Raw genomic sequence first — 18,817 nt, 5'->3', positions numbered from 1 at the left:
AGCACGACCACCACTACCGTTATTATTATCAAAATTCCTTGTCTTATTGTACAACGCATCTCCACGCAGCCAGCCCTGATAGTGGAGACTCCGGAATTTGTCGAGTTATGCACAATGGACGTCTCATCACCTGCCAAGCGAGGCGGCGACGTTCCGGATCAGCCTCGGAGCAAGAAACGGGCCAAGTACACTCTGCGCGCTTGGTAGGCTTTCTTTTTTTCTGATCATCAATGTGCTTTTTTGGATGTAGGCTAACTGAAAGTTCAAGTAATGAGTGCAAAAGACGTAAATTGAAATGTAGTGGTGAATCTGTCTGTTCCCGATGTGTCCGAGATGGCACGGAATGCATCTACGCCAACGGCAATCTCACGCCTGCTCCGGAGGGGGATTTCAAAGACGACAGGTTTGTCTCTAGTTTGCCAGATGGTAGATGCGACCTTGCTAATTGAAGCAGATTAAACACTCGATTCAAAACTGTCGACTACCAGATTGAAACTCTCCAGCGGGAGATGCGGACACTCTCAGAGCGCATGCATGAGCTGGAGTCGAATTCGCACACAAATTCGAACTCGACCATGTCTACGACTAAGGATGGACCAACTTTGAACTCTTCATCTGCTCCGTTATCTACTCACATTGGACTACATCGGATTATGAATGCGCCCAAGTCGCCTTCCTATGTGGGTCCCACGAGCGCGGAGTTTGGTATAACGGCGCGACAGAAGCCACCTGATGATAGTGATGATGAGGACTTGCAATCGTCAAGTACACGCAGTGCAGGGGCATCTGAAGCAACAGGGCTAACAGATGACCCGCTACGCAGTCTGGGCCAGACGGAAGCTCTACGTCTCGTGGGGGTGTACGAGAACACCGTCGGGATAATGTACCCCTGTGTCGATCTGGACAGCGTCCGAGCGTATATCATCGACTTTTACCGAAATGACGGGTGTGATGTCCCAGCTTCTCCGTCGAAAACGGAGACAGAGCAAGATTGGTTCATTGCGCGGGACGTGGAGTTTTTGAAAATCCTTCTAGCTACGGCTTTGTTGGCGGAGTCGCATGGGAGGAGTGAGAGGGCAGCGCAGTTGGCGGATAGTGTGGAGGATCAGTTTGCGAGTCGGTTGAAGGTTGCGCAGGTTGATATGAAGGAGTTGTTGATTTTGACGTTGTTGGTATGTATATTTGTATCTTTTCTTGATGAAATTGCTGACTGAATAGTCTATTTTCCATTCTTATCGTGACGATGAAGTTATTGCCTGGCGGTTAACTGGTATGGCTGTGAGGGGAGCAATGGAACTTGGGCTGCACTGTCAAGATACCTGGACGAAGACGAATGGCGTGTTTCCAGGCGAACTCCAATGGACCTGGGCTAGTCGACTGTTCTGGTGTATCTACGTCCTCGATCGCAAATGGTCGTTTGGAACGGGTCTCCCATTTGCTATTCAAGACTCCGACATGGACACCAACCTGCCTCAACCTGGGACGGCAACGCCATACCTGACGTGCATGATATCCTACGCCCGACTAAGTACCAAGATCTGGGAATTGGTGGTCGGCTGGCGCAATCGCCCTCGATCCAGTATCACGGATAACTGCGCATACCTCGATTTTCAGGTTCAGCAATGGATCCAATCTATTCCCAGCGAGTTGCGCTTCGACCCGACATGGCGTTCAACTTCTGGGTCTGACGAGACTGACAATATGACCATGTTACAGGTTCTGCTAGCTCTACAAGCTAACCAGCTTCGCATTCTGGTCTACCGTCAATACCTTCTCACAACGGAGAGCATCGATGGCGACGTCTCGGGCGCCTCCATCGCCGTCGAGACGGCCAAAAGCACGGTGCACATGCTGGACTACTACAGTCGCGTGTCAAACATCTACTTCCAGCGACCGGAGCCATTTAACTACTTTTTAATTTCGGCCTTGGCAGCCCTCTTCCTAGCCGTGTTACATGCTCCTACACGTTTCAGCACCGTGTGTCGGCCCGAGTTCTACGCCGCGGTGGACATGGTGCGACGATCGTCCACGCGAGCCAGGACTTCCCGTCGGTTACAAAAGATCATTAAAAGCTTGAAACTGATACAGTTGAATTTGGGAATGTCCAAATCGACTCGCTCTGGTGATCGTCGGCGTGATAAGAATATCGGTCCTGCTCAGAATCAGGAGTCTAACACTCCTTTGTCATCGACGACTCACTCTCATACGCCACTGCAGACGCCGGGTATACCCACTCCACAGCCATCGGCTGGCTCGCTCTGGTCTGTGTCGTCGCCGAATACCGTTCCACCAGGTGACAGTAGTTGTGAAGATTTGACGAGCTTTTTCGAGATGGCGGGTGGGTTTTATTTTGATCCACGCGCGGTGACTAGTATGCCAGATGGAAATGGGCAGGGAAACGGAGAAATATTGGAGCCGGACGTGGCTGGTTTAGATGCGTTTCATGCAGAAGATGAAGCGTTGACAAGAGTCATGGCTGGACTAATGTAGCTTAGCCGAGGGCCGCATGTATATATTGGCCTTGGACCCTGCTCGTCGGCAAAAAGAAAATAAACTGATGAGTTGGAGAAGCGATGCTCGCCACGTGCTGGATTTATCCCGAATAAGCTGACAGGGTGGTTATATACAATATGGTCTGACACGTTATTTGTCGCAGATTGGTGTGGACCAGACACTAACGAGATTCCGCCACTGGGACCTCTCGTCTAGCGTTTCGCTGATGCTCCATTCTATAAACAGTGGCTTGATCAATTGAAAGGTCGAGTTTGACCATATTATCGATTAAACTAGCGGGATTATCTACCATTTTCCGGGCTTGTGAGTCCCGGTTTCAGTTGGCAAAGTGCCTGCATATCTTTACGATTCCAGTGAGGATCCATCGAGTTAATCCATCTTCGATCGATTGGTCCATTCATAGCAGGCCAAGGGCCTGAGTGAGAGAGCGTAGACTCCACTACTCTCACAACAGTCACCTATTCCCCCGAAGGTCCCTCAAGCACTGTATCTAATGCAGGTGCGCTGCCGAAATTTGGAGTCCCGTCAGAGTTCCAATCAACCTCTAAGGCCATCGTGTATCGGGTTCCATCGCAGGCTCCTTCGGGGTTCGATTCGGCATGGAACACGTTCCAGATTTGTGTGCCATCTGGGCTATTGAAGAATCTGCTACTGTTAGAACCGACATCGCACGTAGGAAGAGGTAGGTAAGCGGACTTACCCATTATGACCCGTTCCATAATTGCCATTGGCAGAGATGAATACCGGACCACCGGATTTCGTCCATGAGGTTGCCTCAAGCGGGTCGCCTGCGCCGTCGTACGTGAGGAGCCCGAGCGAGTAGTTGGCTGTCCAGCAGTAGGAGGCTGAGTAGGCTAGCCACGTTTTCCCATCGTGATACAGTGGCGCAGGGCCTTCGTTTACTGGTACTTCGACCGTTTCCCAGTCCTCGGTTGGCTTGGAGAGGGTGTACGTTGTTCCGAGCGTGGATGGGTCATCGAGTGTGGCGATGCAGAGGGATTGAAGGCTGTCCACCATACAGGACCAGACGAAGTAGTTTTTGCTGTCTAATCTGAGCACTGTTCCATCTATGCCCCATTCTGGTGTTAATTGTGCGAGATAGCTGTATGTGTCCCAGGGAGAGGAGCCGCCCTTTAGGACGAAAGAGCGTTGGTCGTCTAGAGTGTCGCTGCTGCCGGCTGTGTAGAAGATGTACCATCTGTGTATGTTAGATTGGTTCAATATAGCGTATGTGAGATAACTTGCACGCCATTAATTTGGTGGATTTCTGGTGCCCAGACGTTGCAACACCTCGAAGCTGTTTCATCTGTCCAGACGGTTTTCACTTCGCCTGCCTTGAGACCTTCAAGTGTTGTAGCTCGTGTAATTTGGATATCTGTCCATGTTGTCGTGGTCAAGTAGTAGTATCCATCTTCATATACGATAAACGGGTCACTGCCGTCGGTTTGCTTGAGTGGATTGATGAATGTTTCTGCCGATACGGTGGTAATTAGGAGCAGTAATTGTAGGATTGCTCGGAAGAAATGCATTTTGATTCAGCCTCTGTCGCGTGCATATTGTCTAGTTGAACCTTTAGCATCATTTATATATCCCTGTCTAAACCCCTCAACCACGTCATATCGACCGTCAGCTAATACGTTGTACAGAAGTACAAAAGCAGACCATCAGACCATGGCAGCGATTGGTGGAACGATAACATGTCAAGACCCGGCCACATCTTGTCCTGAGGGGAAAAACCAACAACGTCTGAGGCCAAGAGTCTATTTTATATTACTTTGCTGAGTCCATCGGATAAAAGATCAAGTTGGTGTTTTAACCGATTCTGCAGGGGATTTTGCAGATATCCTGCACGGCAATTGAATCGGTCCCCCACATCTCACTCCGGGCGTTCGGAGACTCCGCATGAGGTGATTGATGACTTGATTCTTGTTCACTGGATTTGCAGTGTTCGTGGGAAATCCAAAATCCCCTTATCGGAAGATCATAAACCTACCATAGCTATCAATTGAATACCATATGGAATACTATACTAAGTAATTAAATAAATTACTCACTAATATGTTAGTCTAAAGTACTACACTTAAATTACCACCCTTTAAAGAGATAGTAGGATACTATACTATTTTGTGACTAAATAATTCACTGCCCGTTCTACCAGCATAATGATTTGAAATTGTTGTTTTTGCAATTTGCACGCTATGGCTTGCTGTAGACGCAAGGTTCTTGCAGAATAGCGTGGCACACGAGTCGGGTGAACCCGATGGGTTCTGAGGCGAGTTCATCTGGATTTCTTAACTCAATGAGTTGAGTTGGTCTTTTTAAAAACTCGACTCGATGAAAATAATCAATGAGGTTGCGTTCAAGGCGAAGGGCCCACCTCGACTCGTCAAGTTGAAACGCGAGTTAAGATGGCCACCTCGATCTCGACTCGTGTGTCACGTTATTCCGAAATATACCTAAACGCCCCTAAAGTGAGACGTGTGGATATTCCACAAATTATGATACATCTCTCCTGATAAGCCCTAAGAATGAGATACCTCGAGGACATATAACAGCCAGCGTACCCAATATAATGGCAAGAAATCAACCCATCGCTTCAAGCTATTTTGTGCTCCTCAGACATGGCGTTGTTATCTCTTGTCTCGCTGTCTCTCCTCTCCTCGCTGGTCCAGGGATATGCTAACCCCGGATCATGCTCTGGGGCATGCAATGTCCATGACCCTGGATTGATTCAACGGCAATCTGATAAGGTGTATTATCGTTTCTCAACCGGTAACAAGATTTCGTATGCATACTCCTCTTCAATTGAGGGTCCGTGGACAAATGTTGGTTCAATGCTGCCTGATGGGTCGTCAATCGATCTGGAGGGAAATGATGATCTCTGGGTATGTGATTTCCTCTCGAGTGTCTCGATTGTCGTCCTCCGTTGCAACATTTGTTTTTGATTGGATGTTGGAGGTGCAACAAGCCGCAAGCCATGATATACTGAACCATACAGGCACCTGACGTTCAATTAATCAACGACGTATACCATGTGTACTATTCAGTATCGAGCTTCGGATCTCAGAACTCTGCAATCGGGCTTGCCACGTCCGAGACGATGGACGAAGGATCCTGGACCGACCATGGCTCGACCGGTGTTACCTCCAGCTCATCCAAAAACTACAATGCCATTGACGCCAATGTATTGAATGATGGCGGCTCGTATTACATGAACTTCGGTTCGTTCTGGGGCGACATTTACCAGGTTCCTCTGAACTCGGCTGCAACGAAGGCTGCTTCGGCGTCGTACAATATCGCGTTTGATCCGTCCGGTACCCATGCCGTCGAGGGGTCATATTTGTATAAATATGGTGACTATTACTATCTGTTTTATTCGGCCGGCATTTGCTGCAGCTATGACACATCGCGCCCTGCCAGTGGTGAGGAATACAAGATCAAGGTTTGCCGTTCTTCATCGGCAACAGGCAACTTTGTAAGATTTTTCCAGTTGTATGATCATGTGGATGAAGCTGATTGTTCAAGGTCGATGCGGATGGCACTGCCTGTACGAACGGTGGCGGAACCGTCGTTCTCGAAAGTCACGGAACCGTTTATGGACCTGGTGGACAGTAAGTAACCCTTTTTGCTGCGATATTCAAGTTATCAGGATATGTTTGTCTAACTCTCTATAGGGGTGTTTTCACCGATCCTGACCTTGGCCCTGTGCTTTATTACCACTATGTCGACACCACAATTGGCTATGGCGATGGCCAGAAGTTGTTTGGATGGAACAAGATTGACTTTTCCAGTGGATGGCCAGTTGTGTAGATTAGGTCTTGTTGGTAGCAAGATGGCAGACCTGCTGTCCAGCTCATCGGACACTTGCTAGTATAATAGCTGAATTGATCCACAATGCTGAAGCATTTCGATTCTCTTCGGAGTGAGACGCGTATTCAGTGCAGCAGATGCTGGCAGTCTACGTGAAGACGTGATGGTGCGAGTGAATGAAGAGGCGTTGGTCACGGGGTCATGCCTTAGGCCTTCGAATCCTCTCGAATTCGCATCTAGTTCTTTAGGCAAGCAGACTCTGGGATACTCATACGCCACAAAACAGGAGTCCCTCTAAGAGAGAAATGCCCGGTTCCACTAAAGGCTTTATCCTGTCACTCTTGAGTGTGTTTATGCTTTTTCGCTACTGCCCATGATATCCATCCACCGCTCTGTTGACCTGGTCAGAACCTCGATCCCTTCGTCCATCACTTGCGTCAAGGGTTTATGAATATTGGCTCTGAGATAGTCATACCAGGGGTCCAACACCAGCTTGTTGACGTTGAACTTGGTGACTCCTGCCTCGATGCAAGCTCTAGATAATTCCGGAGAGAAATCGTTCGTTCCATGCAACACGAGGCGAGCGCGCCCATTCAGCGCCCGAAAGATTCGTTTGAGACTGCCAGAGTTAAGCTTGTCAGCGACCCCTGCCCGAAGGAATCTGCTATATTCTCACCGTTCCATGTCCAGTTGTGGGCCCTTCGGACCATAGTCACCGTGAAGATTGCCAACACTCGGTGCAAGAAAGTCAACTCCTGCACCTATAAACTCTTCGACATCCTCTGCGTTTGTCAAAATCCCTGCATTGAGAGTTCAGCTGACGATTTCATTCATCTTAGGACTCTCAACCGAGCCTACCTGCTAGATCCCCAGTGTCCATAATACCATCCTCGCCGCCCTCAATCCGCCCTGTTTCGGCCTCGACGGAAATACCTTTTGAGTGACAATATTCTCGCAGAGTCTTGGTCTTGACGATGTTTTCCTCTTTCTCATAGTGGCTCATATCTACCATTATTGAATCGAAGGGAAGCGTATTCGCTACTTCCTTAATCTGATCCCAGCTCTGCGCATGGTCGAGATGGATGGAAATAGGAACCGAGGCGGATTTGGCTGCTGCTGCCGCTGCATGGACAAGAGATGGTGTCTGAACGAGGGACGAGGGAAATAATTGAATGATCAATGGGGACCTTCGATTTTCGGCTGCTTTCACAAACGCTGTAATATGTTCGACATTATACCTGGAATTATCAGCGCCAAATCATAGCAACCTCACTATACTGACGTACACGATTGCTGCCAGGACACCGTATTGGCCCTTCTCTGCTGCATCCAGAATTTGCAGTGTTTTATTTCCCGTGCGCCAGTCCATTTTATGAATAGTAGGTGGCACCTAATTGATGGTCAACTGGAGGAGCGAGAAAAATATAAATACCCATCCTCTCCTTGTTGATCCCGCTGCGATCATCCGCTCGTCTCGAGGCATGGTTGGAGTTGCCTGATGCGGCATCACTAAGCACTCCCGCGGATTCGTCTCTTCTTTCCCCACCGACCGCACCGATCCTGCAGCTCCGAGTCGAACTCGCCAACTCGAACCTCGTCGCGATCGGGACGTGCAGCAAGCACGCATCGCTTGACTGGCCTACTGTGTTTGTACATTGTGCATTTTTCCGGTTTCTGCATCGCTCTATAGCGTCCGCTGTCAGAAATCCTAGTCCGATCCACCATGTCCGCTGTCACGCAAGGAATCCCGCGTGGCGTTCGAAAACCACGGAAGTCCCGCGGCCGTGGTCTGCGAGCCACTACTGGATGGTTAGTGTTGTCTGCGGAATGTGAATCCTATAGTATCGCTAATTGACTCGGCTACCAAAAGTCTAGTCTGCAAGCGCCGTCATGTGAAATGCGATGAGGTATGTTGATCAACCGATTTTTCAGCAGAATCAGACCCTCATGTTCTTCTTCCCAGGTTCGACCTCAATGTGGTCCATGCGCCAAAGGGCAACGTGGCTGCGTTTATGGGAACAATGGTGATGGCAGTGATGCTGCTATTTTACAAATTGGCCGCACATCTACGACTCCAAATCCTCCAATTGACTCTCCTACTCCAGTCTCTCCCCAGGTTCACGAGCCTCTTCGGGCGCTTGTTGACGCGTGCCACCATGAGAACCAGGTGCAGCACCAAAATGCCCACTACCAAGAATCTCTTTCAAGGTCTGCCAGCTATCGAAATAACCAGACGCTGTCTCCTTATATAGCTCCTCTTAACCACGGTCCCGTCGCCTCCCCAATCTCTCCACACGAATACGTGCTATCCTCCGGCACTGATTCCTCCGTGTCAACGAGAGTTGCTCCGCTGAGTTGGTTCGAACTTCTAGCCAACGACGCAGCAAATACAAACAGAGACTTTTTTCTCCCGTCCCATAAAAGGGCTCCATCCGCGAGAACAGGAGAAGGCTCTGGCGATTCGCTACAAAGTCCAGTCTTCCAGCCCCGAAATCGAAGAGAGAGAGAAAGCTTTCAAGCAGCATCATTCCAAAATGATCCTGATATTGAGGATAGATTGGTCTCAGGGCCTGCGGAAGGGTCATCGAATACATTGCCAGACGACCCATCATCATGGAATACAAACGCTCCCATTCAACTGTCACACCAGGAGTACCGGATGTTTAACCACTTCGTGCGTAAAATGAGTTCATGGCCAGACTCGTTTGACACCTTCAAACATTTTGCAACTGTTGTCCCTCATCTAGCCCTCAGGAATGTTGGTCTCATGAAAGCACTACTTGCATTGTCTGCAAGGCACCTATCGATTTGCAATGAGACAAATGGCTATCATTTCAGCTTCGACAATGCTGGTCGGGGCATGCAACTGAATTCAACAGACACAAGGCCCGCCTCCTCTTCTGAAATCGATCGCAACATGGCCGTAGAATATTACTTTGAAACTCTTCACTATCTGAACAAGGCCATGCGGTATCAGTCATATGCACGCAGCCATGAACTAATAGCGACTGCTCTCTTAATCAGCACGTATGAAATGATCGACGGTTCCAATCGAGATTGGGAGAGGCATCTTAAAGGAGTTTTCTGGATTCAACGATATCAGAATAATGACGGTGAGTCTGGAGGGATTCGTCAAGCAGTCTGGTGGGCCTGGCTCAGACAAGATGTATGGGTGGCCATGCGCGAGCGGCGTCGGGTTTTCACCTTTTGGAGGCCCAAAAAAACAATCTCTATGTTAACAACCGCGGAAATGGCAAATCGCGTCTTCTGGGTGTTGGCGCAATGTATCAACTATGCATCGCGAGAAGAGTCCCAATCGTCAGACATACAGAGCCGCCTGGAACGAGGAAACGAGCTACTCCACATGCTGCAAGAATGGTATGATCATCTCCCGCGGGAATTTAATCCTCTTCCAATTGCGGAAATGTCGGGAATTTTCCCTGCGATATGGGTCCATCCTGCTCCCCATGCCGCTGCCCTTCAAGTGCACAGTCTGGCCCGGATTCTTGTGATTTTGCATCGCCCCTCCATTGGTGGACTCCAGGACTACCGGGCCGGGCAAAAGCTTCTGACAACATCTGTAAACACTATTTGCGGGATTGCTCGGGCGATTGATGAGGATGAGGAGGCTGCTAGTCTGGTTTCTCTACAGTGTCTCTTTGGAGGTAAGTTTCCATCGGTTGGTTTTCATGGTATCTGGATTCAAAAGGTGACTTATTTTTTCAGCTGGAATGAGTGTTCATACACCTCACGAACGAATTGCACTGCTTGACCTCATTGACACATTCCAACGGCGGGTCCGTTGGCCGGCCGGCTCTTTGAGGAAAGATTTGGAATTCGAATACCAAAAAGATGAGCTATCCGCCTTCGCCGGATGAACGTATCATGATCCATAAACACTTATAAGACCCCGACCGACTTCGCATGACATGCCATAAAGGTGTTTGTGAATACCATTGCAAACCTATTTTACACCGGACGCCACATCATCATAATAAGTATAACAGAGAGTATCATATACGCATGTCTCGTGAAACCAGGAATAAACTTCGCCCCTCAAGTATAGCCACCTCTACTCGAAACCGAGATTCTCCTCCGATAACCACTGACGAAGTCTGAACATACCTTCGGATGATATGGCTCGCTATTGTTGCACAATTGACTTGGCATGGCGACGCATCCAAATGTGCAGCACTATGAATAGAATCACTCCTAGTGCTAGCATTGCGGAAATTACTGCGAAGCCCATGATATATTTCGGGCTATCTGACTTGGGGAACAGGTACTGTGGTGCTGTTAGTCCGATAAAAATTTGCTCCTTTGCTTTATTCACCATACCGAGCCGTATATCTGAGCTAGGTTTCCCAGCGCATTCACCAAAGCCAAGCTGACACCTCGTGTTTGTGGGTTCATATTGGCGAACGCCGATGAAGCATAAGCAAGTGTACCTCCGTTGGTCGACCACAGACCTGCTGCCATCAAAACAAGGAGAGCGTATCGTGCTGTGTAATCATAGACGAGACAGACTGCAATTGAACAAGCGAGCGAAAAGGCCAGCCAGCCGGCTATGATAATGCCTCGCCATAAAGGGACCTTGTCGCTGAAGTATGACGTGACACCAGTGCACACGAAAGCCACGCCGTAGATTGGAACGGTTAGGAGGTTTACTTGCATTGTGGATGAGCTGCCAAACAGACCTTGCACAAGAGTTGGGTAAAAGTACGAGAGAGTGCTAGAGCCGACAATAACCTACCCAGACATTAGCACCTTCTGCGTTATAAAGGAAAGGCTTCTTACCATGTATCCGACGACGAACATCCATGTCCGCCAGTTCTTGACAGACTCAACAGTAGCTTGCCATGGAGTCAACCGTTCACTGTCCTCTGTCATGGCCGTTACATTGTCTGCCTCCAAGCGTGCGACGGCAATATATCGCTCTCGAGCTGATAGGCGCTTAGTCGTGGCAGGGAAGTCTGGAAGAATAAACACGGCCAATAACGCAAACCCAACAGTAGCGGCTCCTTCGACAATAAAAAGCCAGCGCCATCCTCTAATCCCATGTACTCCTTCCAGACCATTGACAATACCTGCTGCAATCAAGCCGCCGAAGGCCCCTGAAAGAACGGCGGCTGAAATGTATATACCGAATCGCTTGGATTGCTCTGTTCGTTTATACCACGATGAGATGACGAGAAGGACGCCCGGTGCGAAACCAGCTTCCACGCAACCTACGACCTGAGGTCAGATCTTTGAAACATATGATGTTTGAGGAGGAGTTTGGTCTTCGAAAGCAATAGCGGACTTACCTATTATTGTTCGCAATACAACGAGGTGCTTGAAGTCCTTGATGACCCCCATAACACATGTCAAGGCCCCCCATATGACCATGATACTCGGAAGGAATATGGATGGTTTTGTACGACTCAGGACAAGACTAAATGTGTTTTATTATTATCAGGGTCGGCACTGTCGAGGGGTAACGAGAATAAGGTGGGAGGCTGCTCACTTGCTGGGAACCTCGAACACAACGTATCCGACAAAGAATACCACGAGCGAAATGGAGTATTCGTTGGAAGACAGGTTAAGATCTTGCTCCATCCCAGATATTTTGGCGTTTCCAATACTGCATCGATCATTGTCAGTGGCAGAATCTCCTCGTAAAGGCCCGTGCTCTCAAGAAGGACATACTTTGTTCTGTCCATGTAAGAAAGAAGATACATAATCCACATCGTGGGCAAGAGAAATAAATCGACTTTCCAGACAAGTGCTCTCTCTTCCTCGAGTGAGAATGATGACGCATTTTCCTCGGGGGCATGCTCTACTTCCATCGAGGCAATGCCCTCCTTGCCATCAATATCGAGATCACCTGCCATTATGCAGAGTATTGTAGCCTCGTACAGAGGAAGGTAATGTCAAGAGCTTATGTGAGAATCGATGGAAATGAGAAGAAGACAAGTATAATAATATCCTGCTCTGCAACTAAGGACCTATGGTCCGAGGCCGTCACCGGATATTTATGCTGCCGCCCCTGACAGGAGGCATCTTCAGGCCGGGATACCATGATAGGAATCATCAGCGGAGAAAGGCGCCACAAAAAGGATGTTGACAAGGAGGTATCCCTTGCAGAACCTGAAATCGTCGAGTGATGACATCCTCTGCAACCATCCGACTCGGTGGGCAGTTCAGCAAGCAGTAAGACGGGAGCCTACTCGATGCTTGCCATAAAGCAACACTCTCGTCTCACACATCGATACCCACCCCCGCAAAATCATCATGCTTCCCCCGCAAACCTTGTTCCCGATCTGTCTTTCCGGAAGAATGTGCCAGGCCGGAGGCGAGAAACCTCGACTCGAGGCTATGGAGACCCGCCCCGGCTCGGTGTTACTCCGGGCATATAGCAAGCTCTGATTGGCCAATATTGACACGCAGTCAATCGACATTCGCACATGACGTCAGGCTCTATTTTCATTCTGGCCAATGTCGATATCGTCAACATGCAGGAATTCTTCAGGTACCGCGATGCGAAATTCCGGGCGATGCCTCGAGCCGAACATAAACGTGTCATACCACATGCATCCCACAGTCGGGAGGGAACCGATGGTGCCGTGATGGTCTTTTCCTGCCTGGTGGAGAGAAAGTCGCTTCGAGCTATGCTATTTCCCTCGCCGTAAGGAGTATTAAAGCGAGCGCTTCCTTTCATCTCACTGGAGAATGCACCTTTCATTCATCCTTCTCCCATCAAATTCAAGATCTTTCACTACCAACAATAGTTCCACTCTCTAATCTTTCATCGCCATCATGCCCCCCGTCGCGACCGAGAATCCTACAATGGAGCCTACCAAGGCCGAAACGCCCGCTCCATATCTCAGCACTATGCCTTCATCGGATTTCAGTTGGCAAATAACACTAGCCGAGAAGGTCGTCGCAATTACAGGCGCCAACCGTGGAATAGGCTTGGGCATTGCAGAAGTTTGTCTCGCAAACTCAGCCAAGTTTGTGTATTCTCTCGACTTGATGGAACCCGGTGAGGAGTTTGAGGCATTGCAGAAGCGATACACAAATTTGCGCTATGTCCAAACAGATGTAACAACGGAGGACAGTATTGAGAAGGCCGTCAATCAGATTGTTGAGGAGACTGGGCGCATAGATGGCATGGTTGCCAACGCCGGAATGACCAAGCACCAGCCGGCTCTGAAATTCGACCGTGAAGAGTTAGACAAACTGTTTAATCTCAATGTGGGTGGTCCTCTTCTTGCTATGATAGCATCTTCTCTAACAAGGGCAGGTTTTCGGTGCATACTTCTGTGCACAGATTGTCGCTCGTAAATTTATCGAGCTTGGAATCAAGGGGTCAATTGTCATGACTTCCAGCATGACCTCCTATCGACCAAACAGAGTGAGTGCCATAAAGTCCGATGTATATCCGAGATGCTAATTGATAATTCCACAGGCCGCTCCGTCAGCTCCTTACGGTGCCACAAAAGCTGCTGGTGAGTAGACGCACTGCATACCTCCCATGTTCATATCAGTCACTAACATTTGTTCAGTTCGGAATATGTGCCACACCCTGGCGATGGAATGGAGCAAGCACGGCATTCGCGTCAACAGTGTTTCTCCCGGATTTGTTCGGACAGCGATGACATACTACGTCGAGAGATCACCGGACTGGGATCTCAAGATGCAATATTACGGTGGCATGCCTCGACTTGCTGACCCTCGGGAACTGGGTGGTGCATATGTTTATCTACTTAGTCAAGGAAGCTCCTACACCACCGGTATCGATATTCCAATCGCTGGTATTGTCGGCGCTTGGTAGATACAAATATCATATGATAACTCCAGTATATATATATATATATATACCTTAACTAGTTTTCTTTTCAAATCAAAATATTTTACCTCGATGCTTCAAGGATAGCGTAATTGGCATTATGGCTCTCGTCGATTTCCTAACTCTGCTTTGTTTCCAGTTGAGTCGCAACTTCCTCGTTTGCCATCGAGACCGACAAGAGAAAATGAATCGCCATCGCCTGGGGAAAAAACATCAATAACCAACACAACACAACAATCTACCATCGAAACTCATTGACTCCCCCACTAGAATCCGGGTATCCCATCATCCACGTCCGTCAAAATTCCCTGCGTCCAAAACTTTGAAGAGATATTCACCGAAGCCCTCCTTTTTATCTTTCTCCTACTCACGGCGGTTATGGTTCTTCGCTTTCTCTTCGGGGTGATACGCATATTTGAGCTGTATCTTAGAACCATCATCTTCGATCAGTATGCATACCCTTATATGTAAATACTGCGCTATTGGAGAAGCTAACGCGCTCAGCTCTGATCATCGTCGCCGCCGCATGCGGCTGAGTGGGATCGCGCCAGAGGCTGAGATGGATAGTGAGGATGGATTGCAGGATTCGGATGATACTGAGAAGAATTGTGTCGAGTGAGATCATGAACGCACGTGCCGTGTAGGCGGAATGGCTTTTTATGGATTGTCTGATCTATACGTTACTTGTTCCTGTGCAAAGCACGCATGGCTATATAAGATTATAATGATACAGCACCAAAGCGAGAAGTATGAACTGGAATATCCAGAAATAGCAATTTATCTGTTCGTCAATCTCACTATCCAATGAAGCAATATATATGATCGATACCCCTCTTAGAACTCCAGATTGAAAATATACGCGCGCTGAACCCGTCTGCTATATTCACTCTTTTTCAGGGCCACAATATCAAACGGATAATCCTCTAGATCGGTAAACCTCCCTGGATCAATTCCTTTGGTCCGAATACAACAGCCACATCCGGATGTGCAATGGCCTCGATGATGCTCACGCTTTGTGTGACGATACTGGGTGCAACATCCACACTCTCTCCCACAACACCCTCCTCTTCTGGCACAATCTGTCTTTAGCCAGTTGAAGAGAAACCAGTCTGACCTTCTCCTGGTGACTGTGAATGCCCGGCCTAGAGGTCCCTGGGGCGTATTTCCCTCTACATTCCACAGTCGTCTGCGACAGTCGAAGTATTGCTGATTCAACATAACAAGTTCTTTCTCAAACGCAATTGTCTCCCCCTCATTAGACTTTGAAGATGAAGAAGAGGAGGAGGAAGAAGAAGAAGAAGAAGAAGACAACTTCTGCGCCTTTCGCAAAGCAGCCAACTCCTCTTTCACATAAATCTCCCTCTGCAAAATCCATCGTCCCTCAATATCAATCTCAACAACACTCTGGAACCACTTTAGACTGCGTTTATTATAGTATCTTGCATTAAACAGCTTCCAGCGCATCTCCTGCGCCGCGTCAGACAGTCCCCATTTTTCAAGCGTCTCCTCCGCCTCTTCGACTGTGTCGATGAATTGGAAGGTCAATTCGTTTGCGCTGTTGATGATTTTGAGCCGTTCTGGTGTCGATTGGCATGATTTGAGGTGGGGGAGGAGATCTCGTGCGTCAGAGGAATATTTCAGGATACTATGTAGGTTATGTGGTTTTGCTTTGGGCTCTGGTTCTGGGTTTGGCTGTTCTTTTGGCTTCCATTTTTGTTTGAATAGACCCATTTTGGGGCTGCTGCCTGGATTGTGGTGGTTAAGAATAGGCAGATGGGGTTTTCATCTAATGCCATATGTCGGGATCATAAATATGTCAGATGAGTTCATAAAGACTAGATGATACGAAGAATTTTCGATGTATTCACTCTATCCATGGTTCTCGTATAAAAGTCGAATTCCTGCTTATACTATTTGGGATATAGCACCCATCATCATAGTGTCCCATTAGAATCTCCCAGGTAAGTCACAGATGTCTATAGCAAGCACCTTCACTAAATCACCCTGAATAGTCTATATCAATAACCTCTCAATTAAAACCATCAAAACTCCTAAAATGGCCACTGAAAGTCCCAAGACCTGCTACACGGACTGGATTCTCGTTGGAGGCATCATCATATTCTTGCTTATCCTCGCCTTCTTTTTCATCTTCATATTGCCTGTGATGGTGCAGTTTTGGCTGGAAGGCCTCGTCTGCCAGCAGTATGTGGGAAGAATATTAAATATTGTTGGTAATGGTCGTATCCATCAAGAATAGTGCCGGCGAAGGTGTCGCTGCAGTTGAACAAGGTCATACTTGTGTAGTTTTCCAGTGAGCATTTCTTTGATATGAGTTCTCATTGCGTGCTGGCATTGTACGCTCTGGCTGTAAAATCAGCCAGTCAGTGTTGATGTTAGGGGAAGCCTGAGATACACAAAGTATATTTCGCCATGGCCTTTGCTGTGCTGGTGGGTGAATGAGTATACAACGGCCATATCAGACACATTGCTCAGTACATCCTGTTTCTCCGCCGAATAACCAATTAAACCATGCACAGCTTGACTCCCTCTGCCTCACATATCTCCTTAACTCCTGCAAAAGCTTCATGTATGTCAGTCTAGATTCTTCAACATTATTGATCGTTTCTTACCTTCACCCTCCTTCCCATATGTCTGTAATTCAATACCCTCCAGCAAGGGAAAGTCTGGTCTTCGTAGAAGCATCGCATTCAGCCCATTCACAGCAATAGGATAGTCCCTTTCCTGCACATCTTCCAAACGGAAATGCTCGAGACTATCCGGAAGAACCTCATCCAAAGACACCGTCGGCTGGTCGCCGTGACGGAAATCGAGCAAAATACGCAGTGGCATGCAGACCTCACGCAGGCATTCGAATTCCACCAGCGATCCAAACCACATCTCGTCCGGGTCCTCTTCCACGTCGTCGTACTCATAGAATATATCCGCACAACTGTCATTGGACACCCATAGTAGCTCCAGACTGTGTGTCTGAGTAAGCAGAGCATCGTGGATCAGCTGAGGCCTCCACGCGTAGTAAAGAGCATCGTTAACGGCGAGACATCGGTGTTCGTACTGGAAATGCTCCAGACCCGCACAGGCTGTGATATAGTCGGCCATTCCATGGTAGCCCGTAGTGGAATTGAGAATCAACTTCTTGATACTAGAAGATCCAGGAGAAGGCTTCGGCGGCGGATAGTCTTCAGCATCGTAGTGCAATTCATCATCAGCCTGCTCGTAAATCGCGCCCGCTTCAAAGACCCTCATGGCTGGGAGAAGAAAGAAAGGGAAGAATTCGCTCGCCGGAAAGCTGCAGTGGCAGTCACCGTGCTCGATCTCTACTTCTTGGAGATTCTGCAGCGGCATCCCTGTTGGACAATGGTCGAATGTGACTGAGCGTGTCGCGACTTGGGATAGAACCCGGATGATCCACGTTGTTGGGTAATCGCCATACTCAGCTTTGAAGCGTTGCAGATTCGGAAGGAGGGTGAAGATAATGGCCATCCAGGCGTCGCCAGTGGCTTTTCTTAGATCGCCTTTCCATCTCTCCAGCTCCTCTTGGTCGGTGGTGATCTTTTGCAGGATGTCGTCGTAACCATCTGCACCCCAGCAATCCTCGTCTTCGTCAAAGCCCAAGCCATCGACGCGTAGGTCATAGATGGCCGCGCTGAGTGCAGGGTTCTGTCGCAGAGAACGCACAAAGCCTTCGAACTGCTCTCGGTCTATCCTCAGGGTCAAGTCAGAGTAAATCTCCGACGAGAACAGATCGCGCCATCCCCGACAGATTAGTAGGATGTTTCGTCTGTCGGAGAAATCGTCGATGTATTTGTATATCTCAAGCAGTATTTCACTGGGAAGATTGTCCATTTTGTTTAAAGACAGAAGTGTGTTGAGTTGTTGACGTGTTAACCAGAAATCATATTTGTCGGCGAATATGGGGGCCATCTCCAAGGCGTATTGATCGGCCGGTCGGAGAGGTACGACAGTGACTGCAGTATGTATACATCTCCACAGATAAGAAGCCTACATGGCATTTGTATCCTTTGTCAAATGATTGAAGACACTCTAGGTGTTCATAATGCCATTTTCCAACTCAAATCGCAGCTAGGAGTATCCCACGGGAGTGATAAGGGTGTTGATCATGGGACGAGTGAAGTTACAGGGATACTATCAGGATGGAAATACGATAGATAGCGGGTGATCTTCATTGCGAGGCTGAGGTTTCTATATGAAACAATTGTTGGTTGATCAGCTCCAGCCTTGTCCAATCCATCCATCCTTTAATATAAAGGCAGTCGCATCCCTTCCCTACAGCAACACACATTGCCATGACAGACTCCAACCCTCCACGCCGCTACACGATAAGTCGACCGTCCCTATCGCTGGGGCTGTCGAGTTCCCCGGTTGATGTATAACACAGGTTGGGGATCCATGTTCATACTGATGGTTGATATATTCCCCTAAACGATTTCAGAATCCTTCTAGAAGGATTAAAATGATGAAAATGATGATGATAATACCTAGTGTGACGAAAGTTCCGGTGGGAGCGAGCGCCAGCGCCATACCGTCCAGTGGCCAAACACTTGAAAGTCATTTCGGTTTTTTAATGACTGAACGTGTTGAAATATCAATTCCATGAAGATTAATCATGGTGGTCACCTTTTT

At 48.3% G+C, this 18,817-nt stretch overlaps 9 protein-coding genes across 9 annotated transcripts; 4 read left to right on the top strand and 5 right to left on the bottom strand.

Moving 5' to 3' along the window:
* Positions 1-114: 114 nt before the first annotated feature.
* Positions 115-2,490, top strand: ASPWEDRAFT_169895 (transcription factor domain-containing protein; the record flags this gene model as incomplete). Its single annotated transcript, XM_040830534.1, has 4 exons — positions 115-203; positions 269-403; positions 455-1,172; positions 1,219-2,490. The coding sequence occupies 4 exons, from the start codon at positions 115-117 to the stop codon at positions 2,488-2,490; spliced, it is 2,214 nt and encodes a 737-aa protein (XP_040690044.1).
* Positions 2,491-2,972: 482 nt separating this feature from the next.
* Positions 2,973-4,043, bottom strand: ASPWEDRAFT_49886 (glycoside hydrolase family 43 protein; the record flags this gene model as incomplete). Its single annotated transcript, XM_040837345.1, has 3 exons — positions 2,973-3,159; positions 3,215-3,712; positions 3,760-4,043. 3 exons carry the CDS (start codon positions 4,041-4,043, stop codon positions 2,973-2,975), a joined length of 969 nt encoding a protein of 322 aa, XP_040690043.1.
* A 1,065-nt stretch (positions 4,044-5,108) lies between these two features.
* ASPWEDRAFT_37937 (arabinan endo-1,5-alpha-L-arabinosidase) lies at positions 5,109-6,373 on the top strand. The gene is made up of 4 exons (XM_040834794.1): positions 5,109-5,399; positions 5,513-5,989; positions 6,040-6,125; positions 6,189-6,373. The coding sequence occupies exons 1-4, from the start codon at positions 5,136-5,138 to the stop codon at positions 6,322-6,324; spliced, it is 963 nt and encodes a 320-aa protein (XP_040690042.1). The 5' UTR covers positions 5,109-5,135; the 3' UTR covers positions 6,325-6,373.
* Positions 6,374-6,457: 84 nt separating this feature from the next.
* Positions 6,458-7,696, bottom strand: ASPWEDRAFT_58281 (class II fructose-bisphosphate aldolase; the record flags this gene model as incomplete). Its single annotated transcript, XM_040838376.1, has 4 exons — positions 6,458-6,943; positions 7,001-7,124; positions 7,183-7,562; positions 7,611-7,696. 4 exons carry the CDS (start codon positions 7,691-7,693, stop codon positions 6,676-6,678), a joined length of 855 nt encoding a protein of 284 aa, XP_040690041.1. The 3' UTR covers positions 6,458-6,675.
* A 351-nt stretch (positions 7,697-8,047) lies between these two features.
* Positions 8,048-10,202, top strand: ASPWEDRAFT_107812 (Zn(II)2Cys6 transcription factor; the record flags this gene model as incomplete). Its single annotated transcript, XM_040827919.1, has 4 exons — positions 8,048-8,133; positions 8,195-8,231; positions 8,288-9,989; positions 10,051-10,202. 4 exons carry the CDS (start codon positions 8,048-8,050, stop codon positions 10,200-10,202), a joined length of 1,977 nt encoding a protein of 658 aa, XP_040690040.1.
* Positions 10,203-10,468: 266 nt separating this feature from the next.
* On the bottom strand, positions 10,469-12,327 carry ASPWEDRAFT_151707 (uncharacterized protein; the record flags this gene model as incomplete). The annotated part of the gene is made up of 6 exons (XM_040829611.1): positions 12,013-12,327; positions 11,831-11,947; positions 11,631-11,758; positions 11,122-11,552; positions 10,663-11,073; positions 10,469-10,609 (listed from the first exon to the last, which is right to left on the bottom strand). The coding sequence occupies exons 1-6, from the start codon at positions 12,195-12,197 to the stop codon at positions 10,469-10,471; spliced, it is 1,413 nt and encodes a 470-aa protein (XP_040690039.1). The 5' UTR covers positions 12,198-12,327.
* Positions 12,328-13,122: 795 nt separating this feature from the next.
* ASPWEDRAFT_49881 (uncharacterized protein) lies at positions 13,123-14,140 on the top strand (the record flags this gene model as incomplete). The annotated part of the gene is made up of 4 exons (XM_040837344.1): positions 13,123-13,560; positions 13,610-13,720; positions 13,775-13,814; positions 13,872-14,140. The coding sequence occupies 4 exons, from the start codon at positions 13,123-13,125 to the stop codon at positions 14,138-14,140; spliced, it is 858 nt and encodes a 285-aa protein (XP_040690038.1).
* Positions 14,141-14,989: 849 nt separating this feature from the next.
* On the bottom strand, positions 14,990-15,665 carry ASPWEDRAFT_737146 (uncharacterized protein; the record flags this gene model as incomplete). Its single annotated transcript, XM_040839368.1, has 1 exon — positions 14,990-15,665. The coding sequence occupies exon 1, from the start codon at positions 15,617-15,619 to the stop codon at positions 14,990-14,992; it is 630 nt and encodes a 209-aa protein (XP_040690037.1). The 5' UTR covers positions 15,620-15,665.
* Positions 15,666-16,677: 1,012 nt separating this feature from the next.
* Positions 16,678-18,097, bottom strand: ASPWEDRAFT_25841 (uncharacterized protein; the record flags this gene model as incomplete). Its single annotated transcript, XM_040832780.1, has 2 exons — positions 16,678-16,736; positions 16,786-18,097. 2 exons carry the CDS (start codon positions 18,095-18,097, stop codon positions 16,678-16,680), a joined length of 1,371 nt encoding a protein of 456 aa, XP_040690036.1.
* Between the last annotated feature and the right edge of the window lie 720 nt (positions 18,098-18,817).

Source organism: Aspergillus wentii, assembly GCF_001890725.1.
Source record: "Aspergillus wentii DTO 134E9 unplaced genomic scaffold ASPWEscaffold_3, whole genome shotgun sequence".
Lineage (NCBI taxonomy): Eukaryota > Fungi > Ascomycota > Eurotiomycetes > Eurotiales > Aspergillaceae > Aspergillus > Aspergillus wentii.
This window is presented reverse-complemented; position numbering and strand designations above follow the sequence as displayed.

Coding starts and splice junctions, on each gene's coding strand:
- ASPWEDRAFT_37937 (XM_040834794.1), top strand. CDS start 5,136: ATGGCGTTGTTATCTCTTGTCTCGCTGTCTCTCCTCTCCTCGCTGGTC. Junction 5,990..6,039: donor CATCGGCAACAGGCAACTTT/GTAAGATTTTTC, acceptor TGATTGTTCAAG/GTCGATGCGGATGGCACTGC. Junction 6,126..6,188: donor GTTTATGGACCTGGTGGACA/GTAAGTAACCCT, acceptor AACTCTCTATAG/GGGTGTTTTCACCGATCCTG.